At 46.2% G+C, this 21,776-nt stretch overlaps 1 protein-coding gene across 8 annotated transcripts in view; it reads left to right on the top strand.

Moving 5' to 3' along the window:
- The window catches only part of MAP4K3 (mitogen-activated protein kinase kinase kinase kinase 3), a 302,519-nt gene that overhangs the window by 237,816 nt on the left and 42,927 nt on the right, over positions 1–21,776 (top strand). For all 8 annotated transcript variants that reach the window (XM_056567508.1, XM_056567505.1, XM_056567504.1 and 5 more), the window contains 4 exons: positions 2,295–2,337; positions 11,840–12,002; positions 12,146–12,270; positions 14,701–14,742. In XM_056567508.1, the coding sequence (XP_056423483.1) occupies positions 2,295–2,337; positions 11,840–12,002; positions 12,146–12,270; positions 14,701–14,742 (373 nt within the window). The remainder of the gene's footprint in view (positions 1–2,294; positions 2,338–11,839; positions 12,003–12,145; positions 12,271–14,700; positions 14,743–21,776) is intronic.

Raw genomic sequence — 21,776 nt, 5'->3', positions numbered from 1 at the left:
TGTTGTCCAAGTAAATTTGTGTTATTCACACTCAATTTTGTACAGCAAGTATAAAACATTCAAAAACTCAAGGACTTCAGTGAGTAATGGGATCCTCTTTACACTAGTAAATGCTAAGACCGTCTGTAGTTTCGGCACTGAATGGATTGGTCCAGCATGGTGGAGCTCCAGACACAGGCATGGACTTATCTGAAATTGGAAGGTGCTGCTTCTATGTTGCATCTCATAGGCTCTTTGACCTCAGCCACAGATTACTTTTATAGGAAAACTTCTGATAAAAAGTTACTAGGCCCCTGGCCATTATTTTGCAGGTACTTGAGCCCACACAGATTATTTTGTGATGGACCCTAGTTTGTTGCCCTTTTACAGATCACAGCCTGCAGTAAACCATCTGACATAGCTGTATAGGCTTCAGAGGTAGCAGACACTCTTCCAAACTCTTGGTTGGTATGGGAGCCTTTTACAGATTTAGCATTGGTGCTATACAGTCTCAATCAGGTCTGTACTAACTAAACAAGCTAGAGGGCACTACTGTGGAGAAAGACCAATTATGTCAGCATGTACTGTGGAGGCTAGCGTTCTGTCACTGTGGCAACGCGGAGTCCTGATGCCTGTGGGTCCGGAGGTGCTGGGAACCAAGAAACCCCGAAGTCACTCAATGGCATACATAGAAAGACAAAAAGGTACCCGCACTCACCGCAAGGAATCAGCAGACCGACTTCTATGGCATATCGGACAGATCCGACTTCAGTCTGACAGCAGGGCGCTCAGAGTGGAGGCAACTGCCGGCAAAGTTTCGCGCAGATTGCGCTTCTTCCGGCCTCGTAAACGAGGCCGGAAGAAGCGCGATTTGCGCGAAACTTTGCGCCCTGCTGTCAGCCTGAAGTCGGATCTGTCCGCGATGCCATAGAAGTTGGTCTGCTGTTTCCTTGTGTTGAGTGCGGGTACCTTTTTGTCTTTCTATGTATGTCAATCAGGTCTGTGTGTACACTAGTCTCAGTATATTTACCTCAATAGTGACATTACATCACATGAAGTCAATGGCCACGTTGTCCTGTCCTTGTTGTAACCTGAGGATGCAGAATAACCACAGCTTAGTGTGCAACTACTGTCGGAGACTGACCGTACTGGAGCAGCGCAAAGACGTGCCTGCTATGAATGGTACATAATATTTTATCTCTAAAACAAACTAAGAGGCTCAATGGCACTTGTTTGTTCAGTTTACAAGAATTTCTGGCTTTGTTACTGCTCTCCATTTTTTTCTTTTTATAGTAACACCGTCCAATATTTTCTTTAAAAGTTCTTGTTACTAAGCTGGTATGAATAGTTTGTCAGGTTTCCCTCAAGCTCATATACTATTGTGTTCGTGCTAAATATGAGCAGAAAATACTGAGCGATCCTGGTTCTGGTTGCATATTTGGGAATGAAGAGAATTGTTTTCATCAGTCCAGGTCAAGATTAATAGAGCTTGTCTTCACCGAGAGAAAAAGAAGGAACAGCTTGGGAGCACACTTTGCCCTGGAGTAATTTCTTAAGGGCACATAGATCTTAAGTGTCACATTTCCTGCTACAGCATTACATGGTGTTCTTTCTCTGCCGAGGCAGGAATATATAGGTTATTCTCGTAAGATACATTTATCTGCAAAAGAATCTTCTCAGAGCTTAGAAGAGGCAAGATATTCTTTTTTTCATTTATTTTGATATTTATTGTGACAGTTCCTGTAAATCAAATGGCAGCTGTCTCCGGGATAAAGTAAAGGCATCCTAAATACAGACTGTTAACACAGCAATATGGACCATGCTTTTATGGCCCATATGAAGCTCTGAGATGTCAGTATCTGATATTCTGTACTCATGAATGTTGATGCAGACCGTAAAAAGAACATCATTGCTTTGCATGTGAATTGTCTTCAATAATACATTTCAAATACATTCAGTTTAATAGTACTTTACTGAATAGGCTTTTACAAATCTCTGTTCACACAGAGTGATATGGAAAAAGCCTTATTCCAAATTAACTGTAAATTATGATGCTGTTTTGTGCCTCTTCTAAAGACCTTAAAATATGTATAACCAGATAAGTAAATGACAAATATCTTGTATTCTAAACTGTACTGTAGAGGGGGGTATGCTATTACATAACTATACATTGTTTTGTATGCATAGTTTTTTGTTACATGATCCCTATTAACTCGTGAAGCAATTGCAGGTCTTCTCTGTTCTGTAAGCCTAGACCATGTACTTATGCCTACATCTAAATGTATATTTTTTGTGCTTTGTCCCTAATTTTTCAGCTCCACTATAAAACCCAAGGTGCCACCTCCTCTACCACCAAAGGTCAGTGCTGTTACTGGTTTGTTCATAATATTCCATAAGAACATAAATTTCTTCACTCTGTAATTGTGTGTGTACAAATATGGGGAAAAAAGAATAATGATTTAAGATTGAGTTTATGCCATTAGTGCCTGACACACCCCTTACATAGCCTCTGGTACAGCCATAGGGTCCAATCACACAGGGCATTTATCGATAAATATTGTCCTGTGTAGTAGGGCCAGTGATCAGCTGACAAACAAGCAAATGCTCACTTGTGGCTGATCATTTCTTATTGCCAGGTAAAATTGTTGTCTCATGCCCGCTTACCTACCCCTGTAATAGGGGATATGTGTCCAACAAATGATAGAAGCATGGGCCCACACAATTGATTCAGCAGTCGTTGGTCATCCCTGCCCACTCGATTGTCAAGCCTTGTAATATCCTTTGTGATCGAGTGCTGATCTACAAGATTGGCACTCGTTTACTGTGCGTTTTGTGTCATTATAGAGGGTCCTAAGTTCACATTATGCATTTTTTATTTATTTAAAGTGTACCCGTCGTCAACAAAAACTTTTTAGATAATGTAGATAATATCATTATAAGTATATTTGTAAAATACATTGGTTAAAAAATGTATATAATTTTGGGTGAAAAAAATGCTGTCTCTGCAGCTATTGCCTGTGTGTCTCTATGAGGAGCCCAAATACAGGAAGTGAGGGCGGGACAAGCAGGGCTCTGTACAGGCTCCTGGGTTGTCAATCATCCTCATGTGTGAGCCCATAGTATGTCACAGAGCCTCAGTGTACAGAACCCTGCTTGTCCACCCTCACTTCCTGTATTTGGACTCCTCATAGAGACACAAAGGCAATAGCTGCAGGGACAAAAATATACACATTTTTTAACCAATGTATATTACAAATATACATATAATGGTATTATCTACATTATATAAAAAGTTTTTGTTGATGACAGGTACACTTAACAGTATAAAGTCCTTACAGAAGAAATACTAGCTGACCATTGGGCCACATAAAGGGAACCTGACACATTGGTCATACAATACTATCTGTGGGTATCATGTTATAGAGCAGGAGGAGTTGAGCAGACTGATATAATTTTGTGGGAAAAGATTCAGCATAACTTTTATATTTTGTTTATTATAATGTCTGTTTGTTCTGGGCTTAGGAATCTAGTTTGAGGCTCAACAGAGAAGACTACAGAGTAGAGCCTTGTGCGAGACTTTTTTTTATTTATTTTTTATTCCCCCTCCTGCTTAATTTCTGACAATTATCTACATCTTGCAATATTTTCCACTCCTGACATCTCCTGCAATATGTGTCCTAATCCGCCTACTCCCGCAAACATTCTGTCAATCTTTTAGTGATAGCTCCCTCTGTGCCATTTTATTACCCACTTGTGCCATTTTATTACCCCCGTGCCATTTTATTACCCACTTGTGCCATTTTATTACCCCCGTGCCATTTTATTACCCCCGTGCCATTTTATTACCCCCGTGCCATTTTATTACCCCCGTGCCATTTTATCACCCCCCCTGCGCCAGTTCATATAACCCCCTGCGCCAGTTCATATAACCCCCTGTGCCAGTTCATATCCCCCCGTGCAAGTTCATATCCCCGTGCAAGTTCATATCCCTCCTGTGCCAGTTCATATCCCCTCCTGTGCCAGTTCATATCCCCTCCTGTGCCAGTTCATACCCCCCCTGTGCCAGTTCATACCCCCCCTGTGCCAGTTCATACCCCCCCTGTGCCAGTTCATACCCCCCCTGTGCCAGTTCATACCCCCCCTATGCCAGTTCATACCCCCCTGTGCCAGTTCATACCCCCCCTGTGCCAGTTCATACCCCCCCTATGCCAGTTAATACCCCCCTGTGCCAGTTCATACCCCCCTGTGCCAGTTCATACCCCCCTGTGCCAGTTCATACCCCCCTGTGCCAGTTCATACCCCCCTGTGCCAGTTCATACCCCCCTGTGCCAGTTCATACCCCCCTGTGCCAGTTCATAATCCCCCTGTGCCAGTTCATAATCCCCCTGTGCCAGTTCATAATCCCCCTGTGCCAGTTAATACATCCCCCTGTGCCAGTTCATAATCCCCCTGTGCCAGTTCATACATCCCCCTGTGCCAGTTCATACATCCCCCTGTGCCAGTTCATACATCCCCCTGTGCCAGTTCATACCCCCCCTGTGCCAGTTCATACCCCCCCTGTGCCAGTTCATACCCCCCCTGTGCCAGTTCATACCCCCCTGTGCCAGTTCATACCCCCCTGTGCCAGTTCATACCCCCCCTGTGCCAGTTCATACCCCCCCTGTGCCAGTTCATACCCCCCCTGTGCCAGTTCATACCCCCTCTGTGCCAGTTCATACCCCCCCTGTGCCAGTTCATACCCCCCCTGTGCCAGTTCATACCCCCCCTGTGCCAGTTCATACCCCCCTGTGCCAGTTCATACCCCCCCCTGTGCCAGTTCATACCCCCCCCTGTGCCAGTTAATACCCTCCCTGTGCCAGTTAATACCCCCCCTGTGCCAGTTCATACCCCCCCTGTGCCAGTTCATACCCCCCCCTGTGCCAGTTCATACCCCCCTGTGCCAGTTCATACCCCCCTGTGCCAGTTCATACCCCCCTGTGCCAGTTCATACCCCCCTGTGCCAGTTCATACCCCCCTGTGCCAGTTCATAATCCCCCTGTGCCAGTTCATAATCCCCCTGTGCCAGTTCATAATCCCCCTGTGCCAGTTAATACATCCCCCTGTGCCAGTTCATAATCCCCCTGTGCCAGTTCATCCCTCCTGTGCCAGTTCATATCCCCTCCTGTGCCAGTTCATATCCCCTCCTGTGCCAGTTCATATCCCCTCCTGTGCCAGTTCATACCCCCCCTGTGCCAGTTCATACCCCCCCTGTGCCAGTTCATACCCCCCCCTGTGCCAGTTCATACCCCCCCTATGCCAGTTCATACCCCCCTGTGCCAGTTCATACCCCCCCCCCCTGTGCCAGTTCATACCCCCCCCTGTGCCAGTTCATACCCCCCCTGTGCCAGTTCATACCCCCCCCTGTGCCAGTTCATACCCCCCCTGTGCCAGTTCATACCCCCCCTGTGCCAGTTCATACCCCCCCCTGTGCAAGTTCATACCCCCCCTGTGCCAGTTCATACCCCACCTGTGCCAGTTCATACCCCACCTGTGCCAGTTCATACCCCCCCTGTGCCAGTTCATAACCCCCCCTGTGCCAGTTCATAACCCCCCCTGTGCCAGTTCATAACCCCCCCTGTGCCAGTTCATAACCCCCCCTGTGCCAGTTCATAACCCCCCCTGTGCCAGTTCATAACCCCCCCTGTGCCAGTTCATAACCCCCCCTGTGCCAGTTCATAACCCCCCCTGTGCCAGTTCATAACCCCCCCTGTGCCAGTTCATAACCCCCCTGTGCCAGTTCATATCCCCCCCTGTGCCAGTTCATATCCCCCCTGTGCCAGTTCATATCCCCCCCTGTGCCAGTTCATATCCCCCCCTGTGCCAGTTAATATCCCCCTGTGCCAGTTAATATCCCCCCTGTGCCAGTTAATATCCCCCCTGTGCCAGTTAATATCCCCCCTGTGCCAGTTAATATCCCCCCTGTGCCAGTTAATATCCCCCCTGTGCCAGTTAATATCCCCCCTGTGCCAGTTCATATCCCCCCTGTGCCAGTTCATATCCCCCCTGTGCCAGTTCATATCCCCCCTGTGCCAGTTCATATCCCCCCTGTGCCAGTTCATATCCCCCCTGTGCCAGTTCATATCCCCCCTGTGCCAGTTCATATCCCCCCTGTGCCAGTTCATATCCCCCCTGTGCCAGTTCATATCCCCCCTGTGCCAGTTCATACCCCCCCTGTGCCAGTTCATACCCCCCCTGTGCCAGTTCATACCCCCCCTGTGCCAGTTCATACCCCCCTGTGCCAGTTCATACCCCCCTGTGCCAGTTCATACCCCCCTGTGCCAGTTCATAATCCCCCTGTGCCAGTTCATAATCCCCCTGTGCCAGTTCATAATCCCCCTGTGCCAGTTCATAATCCCCCTGTGCCAGTTCATACCCCCCCTGTGCCAGTTCATACCCCCCCTGTGCCAGTTCATACCCCCCCTGTGCCAGTTCATACCCCACCTGTGCCAGTTCATACCCCCCCCTGTGCCAGTTCATAACCCCCCCTGTGCCAGTTCATACCCCCCCCCTGTGCCAGTTCATACCCCCCCCCTGTGCCAGTTCATACCCCCCCTGTGCCAGTTCATACCCCCCCTGTGCCAGTTCATACCCCCCTGTGCCAGTTCATACCCCCCTGTGCCAGTTCATAATCCCCCTGTGCCAGTTCATAATCCCCCTGTGCCAGTTCATAATCCCCCTGTGCCAGTTCATAATCCCCCTGTGCCAGTTCATACCCCCCCTGTGCCAGTTCATACCCCCCCTGTGCCAGTTCATACCCCCCCTGTGCCAGTTCATACCCCCCCCTGTGCCAGTTCATAACCCCCCCTGTGCCAGTTCATAACCCCCCCTGTGCCAGTTCATAACCCCCCCTGTGCCAGTTCATAACCCCCCCTGTGCCAGTTCATAACCCCCCCTGTGCCAGTTCATAACCCCCCCTGTGCCAGTTCATAACCCCCCCTGTGCCAGTTCATAACCCCCCCTGTGCCAGTTCATAACCCCCCCTGTGCCAGTTCATAACCCCCCCTGTGCCAGTTCATAACCCCCCCTGTGCCAGTTCATAACCCCCCCTGTGCCAGTTCATATCCCCCCCTGTGCCAGTTAATATCCCCCTGTGCCAGTTAATATCCCCCTGTGCCAGTTAATATCCCCCTGTGCCAGTTAATATCCCCCCTGTGCCAGTTAATATCCCCCCTGTGCCAGTTAATATCCCCCCTGTGCCAGTTAATATCCCCCCTGTGCCAGTTAATATCCCCCCTGTGCCAGTTAATATCCCCCCTGTGCCAGTTAATATCCCCCCTGTGCCAGTTAATATCCCCCCTGTGCCAGTTCATATCCCCCCTGTGCCAGTTCATATCCCCCCTGTGCCAGTTCATATCCCCCCTGTGCCAGTTCATATCCCCCCTGTGCCAGTTCATATCCCCCCCTGTGCCAGTTCATATCCCCCCTGTGCCAGTTCATATCCCCCCCTGTGCCAGTTCATATCCCCCCCTGTGCCAGTTCATACCCCCCCTGTGCCAGTTCATACCCCCCCTGTGCCAGTTCATACCCCCCCTGTGCCAGTTCATACCCCCCCTGTGCCAGGTCATACCCCCCCTGTGCCAGGTCATACCCCCCTGTGCCAGGTCATACCCCCCTGTGCCAGGTCATACCCCCCTGTGCCAGGTCATATCCCCCCTGTGCCAGGTCATATCCCCCCTGTGCCAGGTCATATCCCCCCTGTGCCAGGTCATATCCCCCCTGTGCCAGGTCATATCCCCCCTGTGCCAGGTCATATCCCCCCTGTGCCAGGTCATATCCCCCCTGTGCCAGGTCATATCCCCCCTGTGCCAGGTCATATCCCCCCTGTGCCAGGTCATATCCCCCCTGTGCCAGGTCATATCCCCCCTGTGCCAGGTCATATCCCCCCTGTGCCAGGTCATATCCCCCCTGTGCCAGGTCATATCCCCCCTGTGCCAGGTCATATCCCCCCTGTGCCAGGTCATATCCCCCCTGTGCCAGTTCATATCCCCCCTGTGCCAGTTCATATCCCCCTGTGCCAGTTCATATCCCCCCCTGTGCCAGTTCATATCCCCCCCTGTGCCAGTTCATATCCCCCCCTGTGCCAGTTCATATCCCCCCCTGTGCCAGTTCATATCCCCCCCTGTGCCAGTTCATATCCCCCCTGTGCCAGTTCATACCCCCCTGTGCCAGTTCATATCCCCCCTGTGCCAGTTCATATCCCCCTGTGCCAGTTCATATCCCCCTGTGCCAGTTCATATCCCCCTGTGCCAGTTCATATCCCCCTGTGCCAGTTCATACCCCCCCCCCCAATGTGCCAGTTCATACCCCCCCCCCAATGTGCCAGTTCATACCCCCCCCCCCCAATGTGCCAGTTCATACCCCCCCCCCAATGTGCCAGTTCATACCCCCCCCCAATGTGCCAGTTCATATCCCCCCCCCAATGTGCCAGTTTATACCCCCCATGTGCCAGTTCAAATCCCCCTGTGCCAGTTCATAATCCCCCTGTGCCAGTTCATAATCCCCCTGTGCCAGTTCATAATCCCCCTGTGCCAGTTCATAATCCCCCTGTGCCAGTTCATAATCCCCCTGTGCCAGTTCATAATCCCCCTGTGCCAGTTCATAATCCCCCTGTGCCAGTTCATAATCCCCCTGTGCCAGTTCATACATCCCCCTGTGCCAGTTCATCCCCCCCCTGTGCCAGTTCATCCCCCCCCTGTGCCAGTTCATACCCCCCCCCTGTGCCAGTTCATACCCCCCCCCTGTGCCAGTTCATACCCCCCCCTGTGCCAGTTCATACCCCCCCCTGTGCCAGTTCATACCCCCCCTGTGCCAGTTCATACCCCCCCCTGTGCCAGTTCATACCCCCCCCTGTGCCAGTTCATACCCCCCCCTGTGCCAGTTCATACCCCCCCCTGTGCCAGTTCATACCCCCCCCTGTGCCAGTTCATACCCCCTGTGCCAGTTCATACCCCCTGTGCCAGTTCATACCCCCACTGTGCCAGTTCATACCCCCCCTGTGCCAGTTCATACCCCCCCTGTGCCAGTTCATACCCCCCCTGTGCCAGTTCATACCCCCCTGTGCCAGTTCATCACCCCCCTGTGCCAGTTCATCACCCCCCCTGTGCCAGTTCATCTCCCCCCTGTGCCATTTCATCTCCCCCCTGTGCCATTTCATCTCCCCCCTGTGCCATTTCATCTCCCCCCTGTGCCATTTCATCACCCCCCTGTGCCATTTCATCACCCCCCCCCCTCTACCATTTCATCACCCCCCTGTACCATTTCATCACACTCCTGTACCATTTCATCACCCCCTTGTGCCATTTCAGAGGTTTATGGGACCCACTGGATTTTCTGTGACCGCCCGCTTAAGCCTAAAAACCACCTGTTCCCACAAGTTTTATATTGGGTCTTGTGGACTCCCAAACCATTGAAGTCTTCTACTGCACAACCAGTGTGACAGGTTACCTTTTAAGAATTACATTTCAGTGAGTCTTTAGAGTCTTGTGCTTACAGATTCAGTCCAGTCATGAGTCTCTAATCATAGTGAGCATGTGCATGTGCCATCTCCAAATACAATGTAGTAAAGGTGCACTGGCATATCTACAGCAATACAAAAAAAAAGTGTACAGCTTTATCAGTCTGATAAAATAGAACATATGTAGACCTCAAACTTGGACTTGACAGTTCACTGTGGTGCCCAGCAGTCTCCACTGATCATTACATCAATTCTTCTCAGATTTGCTCCACTCCTTTGCAATGGAAACTGCCTGGAGACTGAACATTTTGCTTTCCTTTCCCATTGCTAAATTGACATTTCTAGCTGTTTCGTGCTAGTTCGTCCTCTCTTCCTGCGTCTATTATTTACCTCTAAACATTTAAAGATGAGATTAATGAATTAAGAACAAATCAAGCACAAAAATGTGCATTAGCCGCTTGTCCTAGAGAAAATAGAACAGAGCGCCCGGAGCTCTATGTGCATGGGCTTCCATCACACACATTGCTCCGGAATATTCCCCCTGCCTGGGAGACAGAGACTGTAAGTAACACTGGCTTTTCTAGGAGAAAAAAGGGAAGGAATTGGAATTAGAGCTGACTCCAAGGCATTTGCTGAAAGCCCCTGATTTCTTAATGTCCCTATTTCCAAAGCATTGGTATGTACATTCTTAACCATAGTTGTGCTGGATGTGCTGTTTTTTGTAAAAATAAACCCAGTTACACAGTGACCTAGAGGATGATGGGATCAGTACACTCGGATAGGCCTTATACACCCTAAAGTATTACAGCGTTGTACTACCTCCAAGATAGTTACTTAGCCACAATAAGGTACCCACAGACTTCTGCAGGGCCCTTTTTACCTTTGTATGCCACTGGTCTCATATGGAGGCCTACAGTGGGGGTTTCTGTTAGATTTTGCTACATCATATGTTGTATTGTGTGGGTATTGTTCTCTAGAAGCGTTCTTACTATCTAACTTTACTCATACATTCAAAAGTTTCAATACTGTATATACTCGAGTATAAGCAGAGTTTTTCAGCACGATTTTTCGTGCTGAAAACACCCCCGTCGGCTTATACTGGAGTGAACTCTCCGCCTGTCACTCCCTTCTCAGTGGTCTTCAACCTGTGGACCTCCAGATGTTGCAAAACTACAACTCCCAGCATGCCCGGACAGCCATCGGCTGTCCGGGCATGTTGGGAGTTGTAGTTTTGCAACATCTGGAGGTCCGCAGGTTGAAGACCACTGATGAAGGGATTGACAGGCGGTGATGATGAAGGGGGGGGAGATGATGACAGGGGGGATGATGACAGGGGGGATGATGACAGGGGGGATGATGACAGGGGGGATGATGACAGGGGGGATGATGACAGGGGGGATGATGACAGGGGGGATGATGACAAGGGGGGTGATGACAAGGGGGATGATGACGGGGGTCTGGATGATGACAGGGGGGGATGATGTATTTCCCACCCTAGGCTTATAGTCAATAACTTTTCCTTGGTTTTTGGGGTGAAATTAGGGGCCTCGGCTTATATTCGGGTCGGCTTATACTCGAGTATATACGGTAGTTGCTTACAATTTTAATCCATCTAATGCTATATACAATATGTACGAGATTATATATAATACATTAGAGATGCATTTGTACGGTGTCTTGCGCTCAGTGCTGCCTGGTATTTTCCGATACTGTGATAAATGTTGGCCATTTCTCATTACTTGTGTAACCAGAACAGAGCTGATGCTTTGTGATAATACCTCACAGCTTCTGGGAGCTGCTGACAGAGATGTACTACCAAGGATTCTTGTTTTAACTTTTAGACCTTTATGCGTTTTTTAAGTCTTCAGCAGGTGGTCTAAAAGCACTTTCCATTTATGTCGGTGACATAGTAGTAATATGCAGGCCTTTGTTCTGAGGCTTAAAGGGTTTATCCAGGATTAGAAAATCAGAGCAGATTTCTTCAAAAACAGCACCACACCTGTCCATCTGCTGTGTGGTATTGCCGTTCAGTTCCATTGTAGTGAACGGAGCCAAGTTGTAATACCACACACAACCTGAGGAAAGGTGTGATGCTGTTTTTGGAAGAAATTACCTATTTATGGATTACAGTAAAAAGAATTAAAGCATTCATGGATCAGCATGTATACATATCCAGCCTTCCATTCCAATTTTCAAGATGGTAGGAGTCCCAGCAGTCAGATCATACACCCATCCCTTATGGATAAGGGATAAATGTTAATGGTTGGAAAAGGACACCACACCACACAGATTAACAGCAGATTCTACAGCATAGTATAAGATTGGCATATATTATTTTTGTTTGATTTTCTTTTTTTTTTTTTGCAGCCGAAAACAATATTCATACCCCAAGAGTCAAGTGCTTCTGAAGACGATAACCAAGGAACGATCAAAAGATGTCCTATTTCAGAAAGCCCAGCACGGCCTGCTTCTTACGTACCTCCGAGACCACCCCCTCCACGATTACCACCCAGCAAACCAAATGTGTTAGGTAATCTCATGTGCAGATCACCAGTGCTGCTGTTCTTGTGTCAGCAGATCATTTATTTGTGTAATAATATTTAATACAAATATATTTTTTTGATATCACCCTGTATTTTATGTGTCAATTTAGAAACAGTTTCTTTCTTACAGGTAATGGACTGGGTTCATTTCAAGTGAATGGAGAACGGGACACGTCTTCACTTCCTCAACAGTTAGATAGCCGGATTTCCAAGTCACTAAGTGTGCCTACACGAAAAGAAAAGAAAGATGTTCCGGTAAGGCTTACACCACCAAAACTTTTGCACAAAGCCAGCAGTTTAAAGTTCTCCCTAGGGTATGTTCACATGCTACAGATTTGCTGTGAATTTTCCCAATTAACATTGCTAGGGAAGTCAATATCTGCTGCATTGTGTGAACATGGCTCAAATAATTACCGTATATACTCGAGTATAAGCCGAGTTTTTCAGCACAATTTTTCCTGCTGAAAATGCCCCCCTCGAGTGAACTCTCCGCCTGTCAATCCCTTCTCAGTGGTCTTCAACCTGCGGACCTCCAGATGTTGCAAAACTACAACTCCCAGCCATCTATGCTGCAGGGACCGTCCGGTGGGGAGGGGTAGTCGTTCCGGGCTTCACCGGGAGGCCCTCTTCTCCGCTCCGTGCCCGGCCCCGGACTAGTGACTTTGCCTTGGCGACGACGCACAGGGACATTCGTCCATGCGCACGAACGTCCCTGTGCGTCGTCGTCAAGGCAACGTCACTAGTCCGGGGCCGGGCCCGGAGCGGAGAAGAGGGCCGCCCGGTGAAGATGGACAGCCCGGAACGACTAACCCTCCCCACCGGACGGTCCCTGCAGCATAGATGGCCCGGACCAGCTCACCCTTCCTTCCCACCGAGGGGAGGTGAGTAGAAAACTAAAGGGGGGGGGGGGGGTCTGGATGATGACGAAGGCCCCAGTGGTCTTCAACCTGCGGACCTCCAGATGTTTCAAAACTACAACTCCCAGCATGCCCGGGCATGCTGGTAGTTGTAGTTTTGAAACATCTGGAGGTCCGCAGGTTGAAGACCACTGGATTGACAGGCGGTGATGATGAAGGGGGGGGGATGATGACAGGCGGTGATAATGAAGGGGGGGATGATGACAGGAGGTGATGATGAAGGGGGGGGATGATGACAGGGTAATAATGAAGGGGGGGATGATGACGGGGGTGTAGATGATGACAGGGGGGGGGGATGATGTATTTCCCACCCTAGGCTTATAGTAGAGTCAATAACTTTTCCTGGGTTTTTGGGGTGAAATTAGGGGCCCTCTGCTTATTTCCGGGTCAGCTTATACTCGAGTATATACGGTACAGTTCAGGGATTTTTTTTTCTCTAAACTTCTTGCTTCTCCAAGCACCTTTAGGCTATGTTACATGTTTTGTTAAAACTTTATTTTACTTTTCCATATTTTTTCATAATACCATGATAAACTAAACCTGAATTTAGCCTTTTAGTTATATACACATAGGCCCAGATTTTTCAAACTGTGTGTGAGAAACAATGGAGTGATTTTCCCACAGCAGCCAATCACAACTCTGGTTTCACTCTACCAGAGCTCGTTAGCTAAGCCGTGATTGGTTGTTGTGGGAAAATCACTCATTTTTTTTTCTCTCACACAGTTTAATAAATCTGGGCCAAAGTGTTGGTACAACAATACATTTAGGAGTGTCAATTTAGTTTTTATTGTATGACCTTAAAGGGGTACTCCGGTGAAAACTTTTTTTCTTTTAAATCAACTGGTGGCAGAAAGTTAAACATATTTGTAAATTATGTAAAAAAAAGGAGAAATGTGTGCAGCTCACAAATCAAAAATCCGAGGATATGGTTGGTTATATGCTGAAACCCCAACGGCCGGGAATAAAATAATATATAAAGAATATATAACCAATCCTTCTATATAACCAATCCTTTGGGGTAAAATCCTAGAAGGATTGGTTATATATTCTTTATATATTTGTAAATTACTTCTATTAAAAAAATCTTAATCCAGAGCACTGTGCTCGTGATGTCAACAGTGTTCCAAAAAGAAAGGAATTTCCTCTGTAGCATTCAGCAGCTAATAAGTACTGGAAGGATTAAGATTTTTGAATAGAAGTAATTTACAAATATTTTTAACTTTCTGCCACCAGTTGACTTAAAAGGGTTGTCCAGTTTCTGAAAATAAATAAATGTTGTAAAGAAAAAAAAACACTTCTTACCTCTTCAATCCCCTACTGATCAAGCTTTGGTGTTTCAGCGGTCCCCTTGGTCTTTCTTTCACGAACACCAGCACTTGACTGCTGTATCCACTCAGTGATCGTATTTTATATTACTGAGTCACTGCAGAGCCATGATGCCAGTAAATATGACAAGTGACCACTAAGATCAGTGATTGGTTCCAGTAGGCACATGCTGTCTCTGACACAGTGATGCCAGTACATGACCACTGAGGCCACTAATATTTTGTCAGTGATAGCTGATTTACCACTGCTGGGTCAGTGAGGAATCAGATACATGAGTAATATTGTTTTTTTTTATATATTAAACATATATGGCTCTTTTTTTTTTTTCATAAACCATACAACCCCTTTAGGTTTTGAACCACTTTACTGTATGCCAATTGCACCTTTTACCAGTTTGTACTGAGTTTTACATGATTTTAATATGATTTCTGATTTGTCTTAGAAGCCGATAAGTAATGGACTTCCACCTACACCTAAAGTGCATGTAAGTATATTGTAGTGATATGATCTGCAGAATACAAAGTTTATATAAATGTTGTGAATTGTGATTGTGGGTGTAATAATGGGCCTGAATTTCCCTGTACACACACAGAAGACATGGCTGTGTGCACAAGCAGCTGTTGAGCGCTTTTTTAAATACATTTGGACCCCCTTTAATAATATCTGGTCTCGAAGTACAGTCCTTACTTCTGTATAACCACACGACTGCCAGGAGTCTGATGCAGCTACATGATAGCTGTAATGTCACCCAGCTTTCCAGATACAAATGCAACTAAGAAAACAACTCAAAGAAATTTCACAGAAGATGATGACTGAAGGATTGTGTATCCTGCAGGGCAGGGGTAATGGGTACATATGGGGCATATAACAGTTGCTCTAGGTTTTTAGGTAGACATCCTATCTGTACAGGCATTTGTTTACAGTCATGGCCGTAAATGTTGGCACCCCTGAATTTTTTCTAGGAAATGAAGTATTTCTCGCAGAAAAGAATTGCAGTAACACAGGTTTTGCTGTACACATGTTTATTACCTTTGTGTGTATTGGAACTAAACCAAAAAGGGAGGAAAAAAGGCAAATTGGACATACTGTCACACCAAACTCCAAAAATGGGCTGGACAAAATTATTCGCACCCTTAACTTAATATTTGGCAGCACACCCTTTGGAAAAAATAACTGAAATCAGTTGCTTCCTATAACCATCAATAAGCTTCTTACACCTCTCAGCCGGAATGTTGGACCACTCTTCCTTTGCAAACTGCTCCAGGTCTCTCTTATTGGAAGGCGCCTTTTCCCAACAGCAATTTTAAGATCTCTCCACAGGTGTTCAATGGGATTTAGATTTGGACTCATTGTTGCCACTTCAGAACTCTCCAGCTCTTTGTTGCCATCCATTTCTGGGTGCTTTTTGACGTATGTTTTGGGTTATTGTCCTGCTGGAAGACCCAAGATCTCGGACGCAAACCCAGCTTTCTGACACTGGGCAGTACAGTGCGACCCAAAATCCCTTGGTAATCCTCAGACTTTAGAATATAGAATTTCCCAAAAGGAATAGGTGCTTGAAAACATAACTTTTACAATAATTACCCACTCAAACTTAAAGTGGATACCAAATAATATAAACTAAATCACTATATAAAAATGTCCACCTCACGCTAAGAATACCTCAAATCCGCAGTTCCGCGGTCCATATATAAGCATCACTATCACATCTTTGTTCAATCTTCCATGTCTTGTTGCTCCTCCCAGGCAACCATACACATGATTTACTTCCACATGACATAGGGTTTAATCTTACACAACTGCGTCATGTGAGCACCCCTTAATCCCGACGCGTTTCTGCGGGTGTTTGTGTGCACAAAACTTTACGGCACCCGCTTCCTCAGGGGAATTTTATAGGGATAAACAATTTCATATAGAAACCATGAACAGAAACATATAGGTTGCTCATGTGTAATCATAATAGACTAATGATATCCTCACAGATTAGCGTCCTTTCCCCAGCACAAATCGTCCTATTTGGATAACCAAAATATTCATAGGACCTAAAAACTAATCCTCAGATTTCATGATGCCTTGCACACATTCAAGGCACCCAGTGCCAGAGGCAGCAAAACAACCCCAAAACATCATTGAACCTCCACCATATTTCACTGTACGTACTGTGTTCTTATCTTTGTAGGCCTCATTCTGTTTTCGGGAAACAGTAGAATAATGTGCTTCACCAATAAGCTCTATCTTGGTCTCATCTGTCCACAAGACGTTTTCCCAGAAGGATTTTGGCTTACTCAAGTTCATTTTGGCAAAATGTAGTCTTGCTTTTTTATGTCTCTGTGTCAGCAGTGGGGTCCTCCTGGGTCTCCTGCCATAGCGTTTAATTTAATTTCATTTAAATGTTGACGGATAGTACACGCTGACACTGATGCTCTCTGAGCCTGCAGGGCAGCTTGAATATCTTTGGAACTTGTTTGGGGCTGCTTATCCACGCTCAGGACTATCCTGCGTTGACACCTTTCATCAATTTTCCCTTCCATCCATGCCCATGGAGATTAGCTACAATGCCATGGGTTGCAAACTTCTTGATAATGTTGCGCACTGTGGACAAAGGCAAATCTAGATCTCTGGAGATGAACTTGTAATCTTGAGATTGTTTATATTTTTCCCCAATTTTGCTTCTCAAGTCCTCAGACAGTTCTCTTCTCCCCTTTCTGTTGTCCATGCTTAGTGTGGCACACACAGACACACAATGCAAAGACTAAGTGAACTTCTCTCCTTTTTATCTGCTTTCAGGTGTGAATTTTATATTGCCCACACCTGTTACTTGCCCCATGTGAGTTTAAAGGAGCAACACATGCTTGAAACAATCTTATTTTTCCACAATTTTGAAAGGGTGCCAGTAATTTTGTCTAGCCCATTTTTGGAGTTTGGTGTGACGTTATGTCCAATTTGCTTTTTTTTTCTGGGGTGCCAACATTTACGGACATAACTGTATATACTTGCAGCAGCCTCTTAAAATAGTCTGTCATTTGGTCTTATTACTTTATCTATACACCCCTTTAAGTGGACTCTTTTCTGCAGTAAAGCCTCTAAAGTTAATACCAAGGGTGCAACATGTTGCACCCTTGAAGTTGTTCTGATAGTAAGCATCAGACATAGCACCCCTTCTGTTACCACATTTTTCACTTTGTTTCAGTGATGCTGTGTGTGGTACTATCACCACTAGCTAAGCCTTTCTTCTGCATCTCCTCAATACCATCACCCATCTCCTTCATATTCTCCATTACAGTGCAGCCACAAGTAAAAATAATATCAAGAGACCCAGGGATTTCCCTCTTAGCAGCAAAGATACACTGAACAGACAATAGGTAATACAGGCAGAACAGAAGGAAAAGGATGCAGCCGGCTATGCAAAAAACAGATGTAGTATGTGATACTAGTGGCGGCACTTGTATTGGGGGGCAACAATGCCAGAACCCTAGGACATTAGATGATAAAAAGTAAAATACTAGTAAAATTAACAGGTATTATCTGACAATTTGGCATGGATCTATTATTTCCTCTGTACACTAGTTGAAGGGTTCTTTCTTTTTCATTTTTTTGAGGAGAGTATTTGCGTTTAAAATGTCGGCCAAAGTTCATACAAAATAACTTACGGTACTTTATTTCAGATACAGAATACTGAGGAAAAAATGTTTTAGGCATTGCTCACTTTAGTATATGCAGCAGTCTGAACTACACTGCTCAAAAAATAATGGGAACACTTAAACAACACAATGTAACTCCAAGTCAATCACACTTCTGTAAAATCACACTGTCCACTCAGGAAGCAACACTGATTGACAATCAATTTCACATAATGTTGTGAAAATGGAACAGACAACAGGTGGAAATGATAGGCAATTAGCAGGACACCCCCAATAAAGGACTGGTTCTACGGGTGGTTACCACAGACCACTTCTCAGTTCCTATGCCTCCTGGCTGATGTTTTGGTCCCTTTTGAATGCTGGCGGTGCTTTCACTCTAATGGTAGCATGAGACGGAGTCTACAACCCACACAAGTGGTAGTGCAGCTCATCCAGGATGGCACATCAATGTGAGCTGTGGCAAGAAGGTTTGCTGTGTCTGTCAGCGTAGTGTCCAGAGCATGGAGGCACTACCAGGAAACAGGCCAGTACATCAGGAGACGTGGAGTAGGCCGTAGGAGGGCAACAACCCAGCAGCAGGACTGCTACCTCTGCCTTTGTGCAAGAAGGAGCACTTCCAGAGCCCTGCAAAATGACCTCCAGCAGGCCACAAATGTGCATGTGTCCACTCAAACGGTCAGAAACAGACTCCATGAGGGTGGTATGAGGGCCCGACGTTTACAGGTGGGGGTTGTGCTTACAGCCCAACACTGTGCAGGACATTTGGCATTTGTCAGAGAACACCAAGATTGGCGAATTCGCCACTGGTGCCCTTTGTTCTTCACAGATGAAAGTAGGTTCACACTGATCACATGTGACAGACGTGACAGAGTCTGGAGACGCCGTGGAGAACGTTCTGCTGCCTGCAACTCCTCCAGCATGACCGGTTTGGCCGTGGGTCAGTAATGATGTGGGGAGGCATTTCTTTGGGGGGCCGCACAGCCCTCCCTGTGCTTGCCAGAGGTAGCCTGACTGCCATTAGGTACTGAGATGAGATCCTCAGACCCCTTGTGAGACCATATGCTGGTGCGGTTGGCCCTGGGTTCCTCCTAATGCAAGATAATGCTAGACCTCATGTGGCTGGAGTGTGTAAACAGTTCCTACAAGAGGAAGGCATTGATGCTATGGACTGGCCCGCCCATTCCCCAGACCTGAATCCGTTTGAGCCCACCCGGGACATCATGTCTCACTCCATCCACCAACACCACGTTGCACCACAGACTTCCAGGAGTTGGCGGATGCTTTAGTCCAGGTCTGGGAGGACATTCCTCAGGAGACCATCCGCACCTCATCAGGAGCATGCTCAGACATTGTAGGGAGGTCATACGGGCACGTGGAGGCCACACACACTACTGAGCCTTATTTTGACTTGTTTTAAGGACATTACATCAAAGTTGGATCAGCCCGTAGTGTGGTTTTCCACTTTGATTTTGAGTGTGACTCCATATCCAGACCTCTATGGCTTGATAAATTTGATTTCCATTGATAATTTTTGTGTGATTTTGTTGTCGGCACATTCAACTATGTAAAGATGAAAGTATTTCATACGATTAGTTCATTCATTCAGATCTAGGATGTGTTATCTTAGTGTTCCGTTTATATTTTTTCAGCAGTGTAGTTCTGAGAAACACATATCTTGTTGCTGTCGAGCCAGTCATGCTGTTCAGCTCTGCGGAACATCAATGAGTTCTCCAAATGTGGCAAATGGCTGTTCCTGTGCTGCTCAGCCATTTACTGCATAGGAGAGCCATACATATTTTACAACAAATTGCTACAGTTTTGCAATGTAGTTTTTGGCACAAAGATGGCCCCAATCGGCACTTAATACAGAAATGTCACATGTCCATGTAAAGCCCTGATTGGTGCCTTCTCAGAGTTAAATCTTTTTATAGGAAATCTGGGTGCTAACCAATTACAATTGTGTCAGAACATTTGCCTACTTATACAGCAGACATATCACTACATTACTAGGCATAGTTGTCATTCAGTCTGCTGCAGACAGATCTTTGGGAGCTGTTCTGATCACAGTGGATGTTACCCAGCTTTCCCAGAAGTAAATGCAAGGGAAGAGAATGAGTCATGACACACCAGAAAATGAAAGGAAATGTGACAATTTTCCTATAAACGCTTTTTACCTTGTATGGGAGAGTACAAACAGAATTTATAGAAAAAGTGCTTCATTACTGATTAGTAAACTCACTGAAGAAATAAAGAAAGAAATTATATATATATATATATATATGTGTAGAAGGATGGATGGACAGATTATACTGTATGTAGTAAATTCCCATTTTATGCGGCCGTTCTGATCTCGGTTCCATCAGTGTAACCTCAGATGATAAATGGTAAGCTAGGGCTTGATGCAGGAATAAATGTACTATTGCCTTCTATTTCTGTGTAATTACTGAAGCATCGTTGCACCTCTTGTCATGTAATTTTGGTTATACTGCCATCTTGTGTAAACTGCTGTTTTCTTTTTCACTCTAAAATAAAGTCAGGATTTTAGCCTTAGTAACCTCCTGTGCATATGCTACCATGGATTTTACTTTAGCGGACTTTTAAGTGCCTGGTCACAACACCCTCTACCGATTTTTCATGCACTTTGCACTGTTAAAAGGTGATCAGTCAGCGCACCTCTCTGCTCGGTCTGCTTGTCACTCCTCTAGATGTGCTGCGCAGGAGTGTGAACTGAGGTGAACTCTTCAACAGCACTGTCTGCTTGTAGAAGAAAGACATCCGTCAGCTTCAGTCCTCTCCTGTGGACATTTATTTAAGACACATACATCTGGATCCTTCCTCCCCCACAGAGCCACATAGATGATTCCTCTTATGTTTTAGTACTTGTTCTTGGTGATACATTTTTTTTTAGATTTTATGACCATCTTTATTATCAATATTGCCATTACTTCTTTCAGTAGGGAATTTCATCACGCTTACTGTAAAGAACCCATTCCTATATTGATGATGGATTTTCCCTTTTTCAGTATTCAAAATATTGCAGTTAAAGGGAAACTAATGGCAGGTTTGACCATCCTAAGCTTCTGATATGGGCTAAAAAGAGAACAGTACAGTGATAATAAGCCTACCTTTATCATATGTCCCCAGTTCACTGTTTTTCTTTAAAAATCATTTTTATAAATATGCAGATTAGGGTGTTTGATACATTGGGAGCATTTATTTTCCCCCTAGGTGCAAGATACACCCAGTCGCTCCTATAAGAACACCCACTAATGAATATTCATCCGCCCCTCTGCAGTGACGTAATTCACAGCCACTCTCAAATCTTGTGCTTGTGGACGTGAATTATGTCATTGCAGAGAATGAATATTCATCAGTAGACGTTTTCAGGAGCGGGTGGGGGAATCGCTGCACCTTGGGGTAAAGGAACACAAACCAGTGCAACAAACCCCTGATTAGCTTTTTTGTACCAATTCATTTTTCAGAATAATGGCATATCAGAAACAAATAATAAAGGTTACCTCATCCTTAGCGTACAGTGCCCTATTAGCCCATTTCAGCCCTTTAAGGGTTTATACACACGGGAGCGCATCCGCAGTATATTTGACGCTGCAGATGCGTTGCCGGCACACACAGAGTTACAGCAGAGAAAGCTTTCTGCTGCTGCTGCCACCCTAGCTCTGTGTGTCCGCTCGTGACTGCTGGCGGGAAATCCACAGATATGAGCAAACACACACAGAGCTACGGCAGCATCAGCAGGGAGATTGCTCTGCCATAACTCTGTGTGTGTCGGCAGCGCATCCGCGGCATCAAATACACTGTGGATCTGCTCCCGTGTGACTACACTCTTAATAACCTTGCTTGAAAGACTAAAATTTGC

The sequence above is a fragment of the Hyla sarda genome, chromosome 3 (assembly GCF_029499605.1).
Source record: "Hyla sarda isolate aHylSar1 chromosome 3, aHylSar1.hap1, whole genome shotgun sequence".
NCBI lineage: Eukaryota > Metazoa > Chordata > Amphibia > Anura > Hylidae > Hyla > Hyla sarda.
This window is presented reverse-complemented; position numbering and strand designations above follow the sequence as displayed.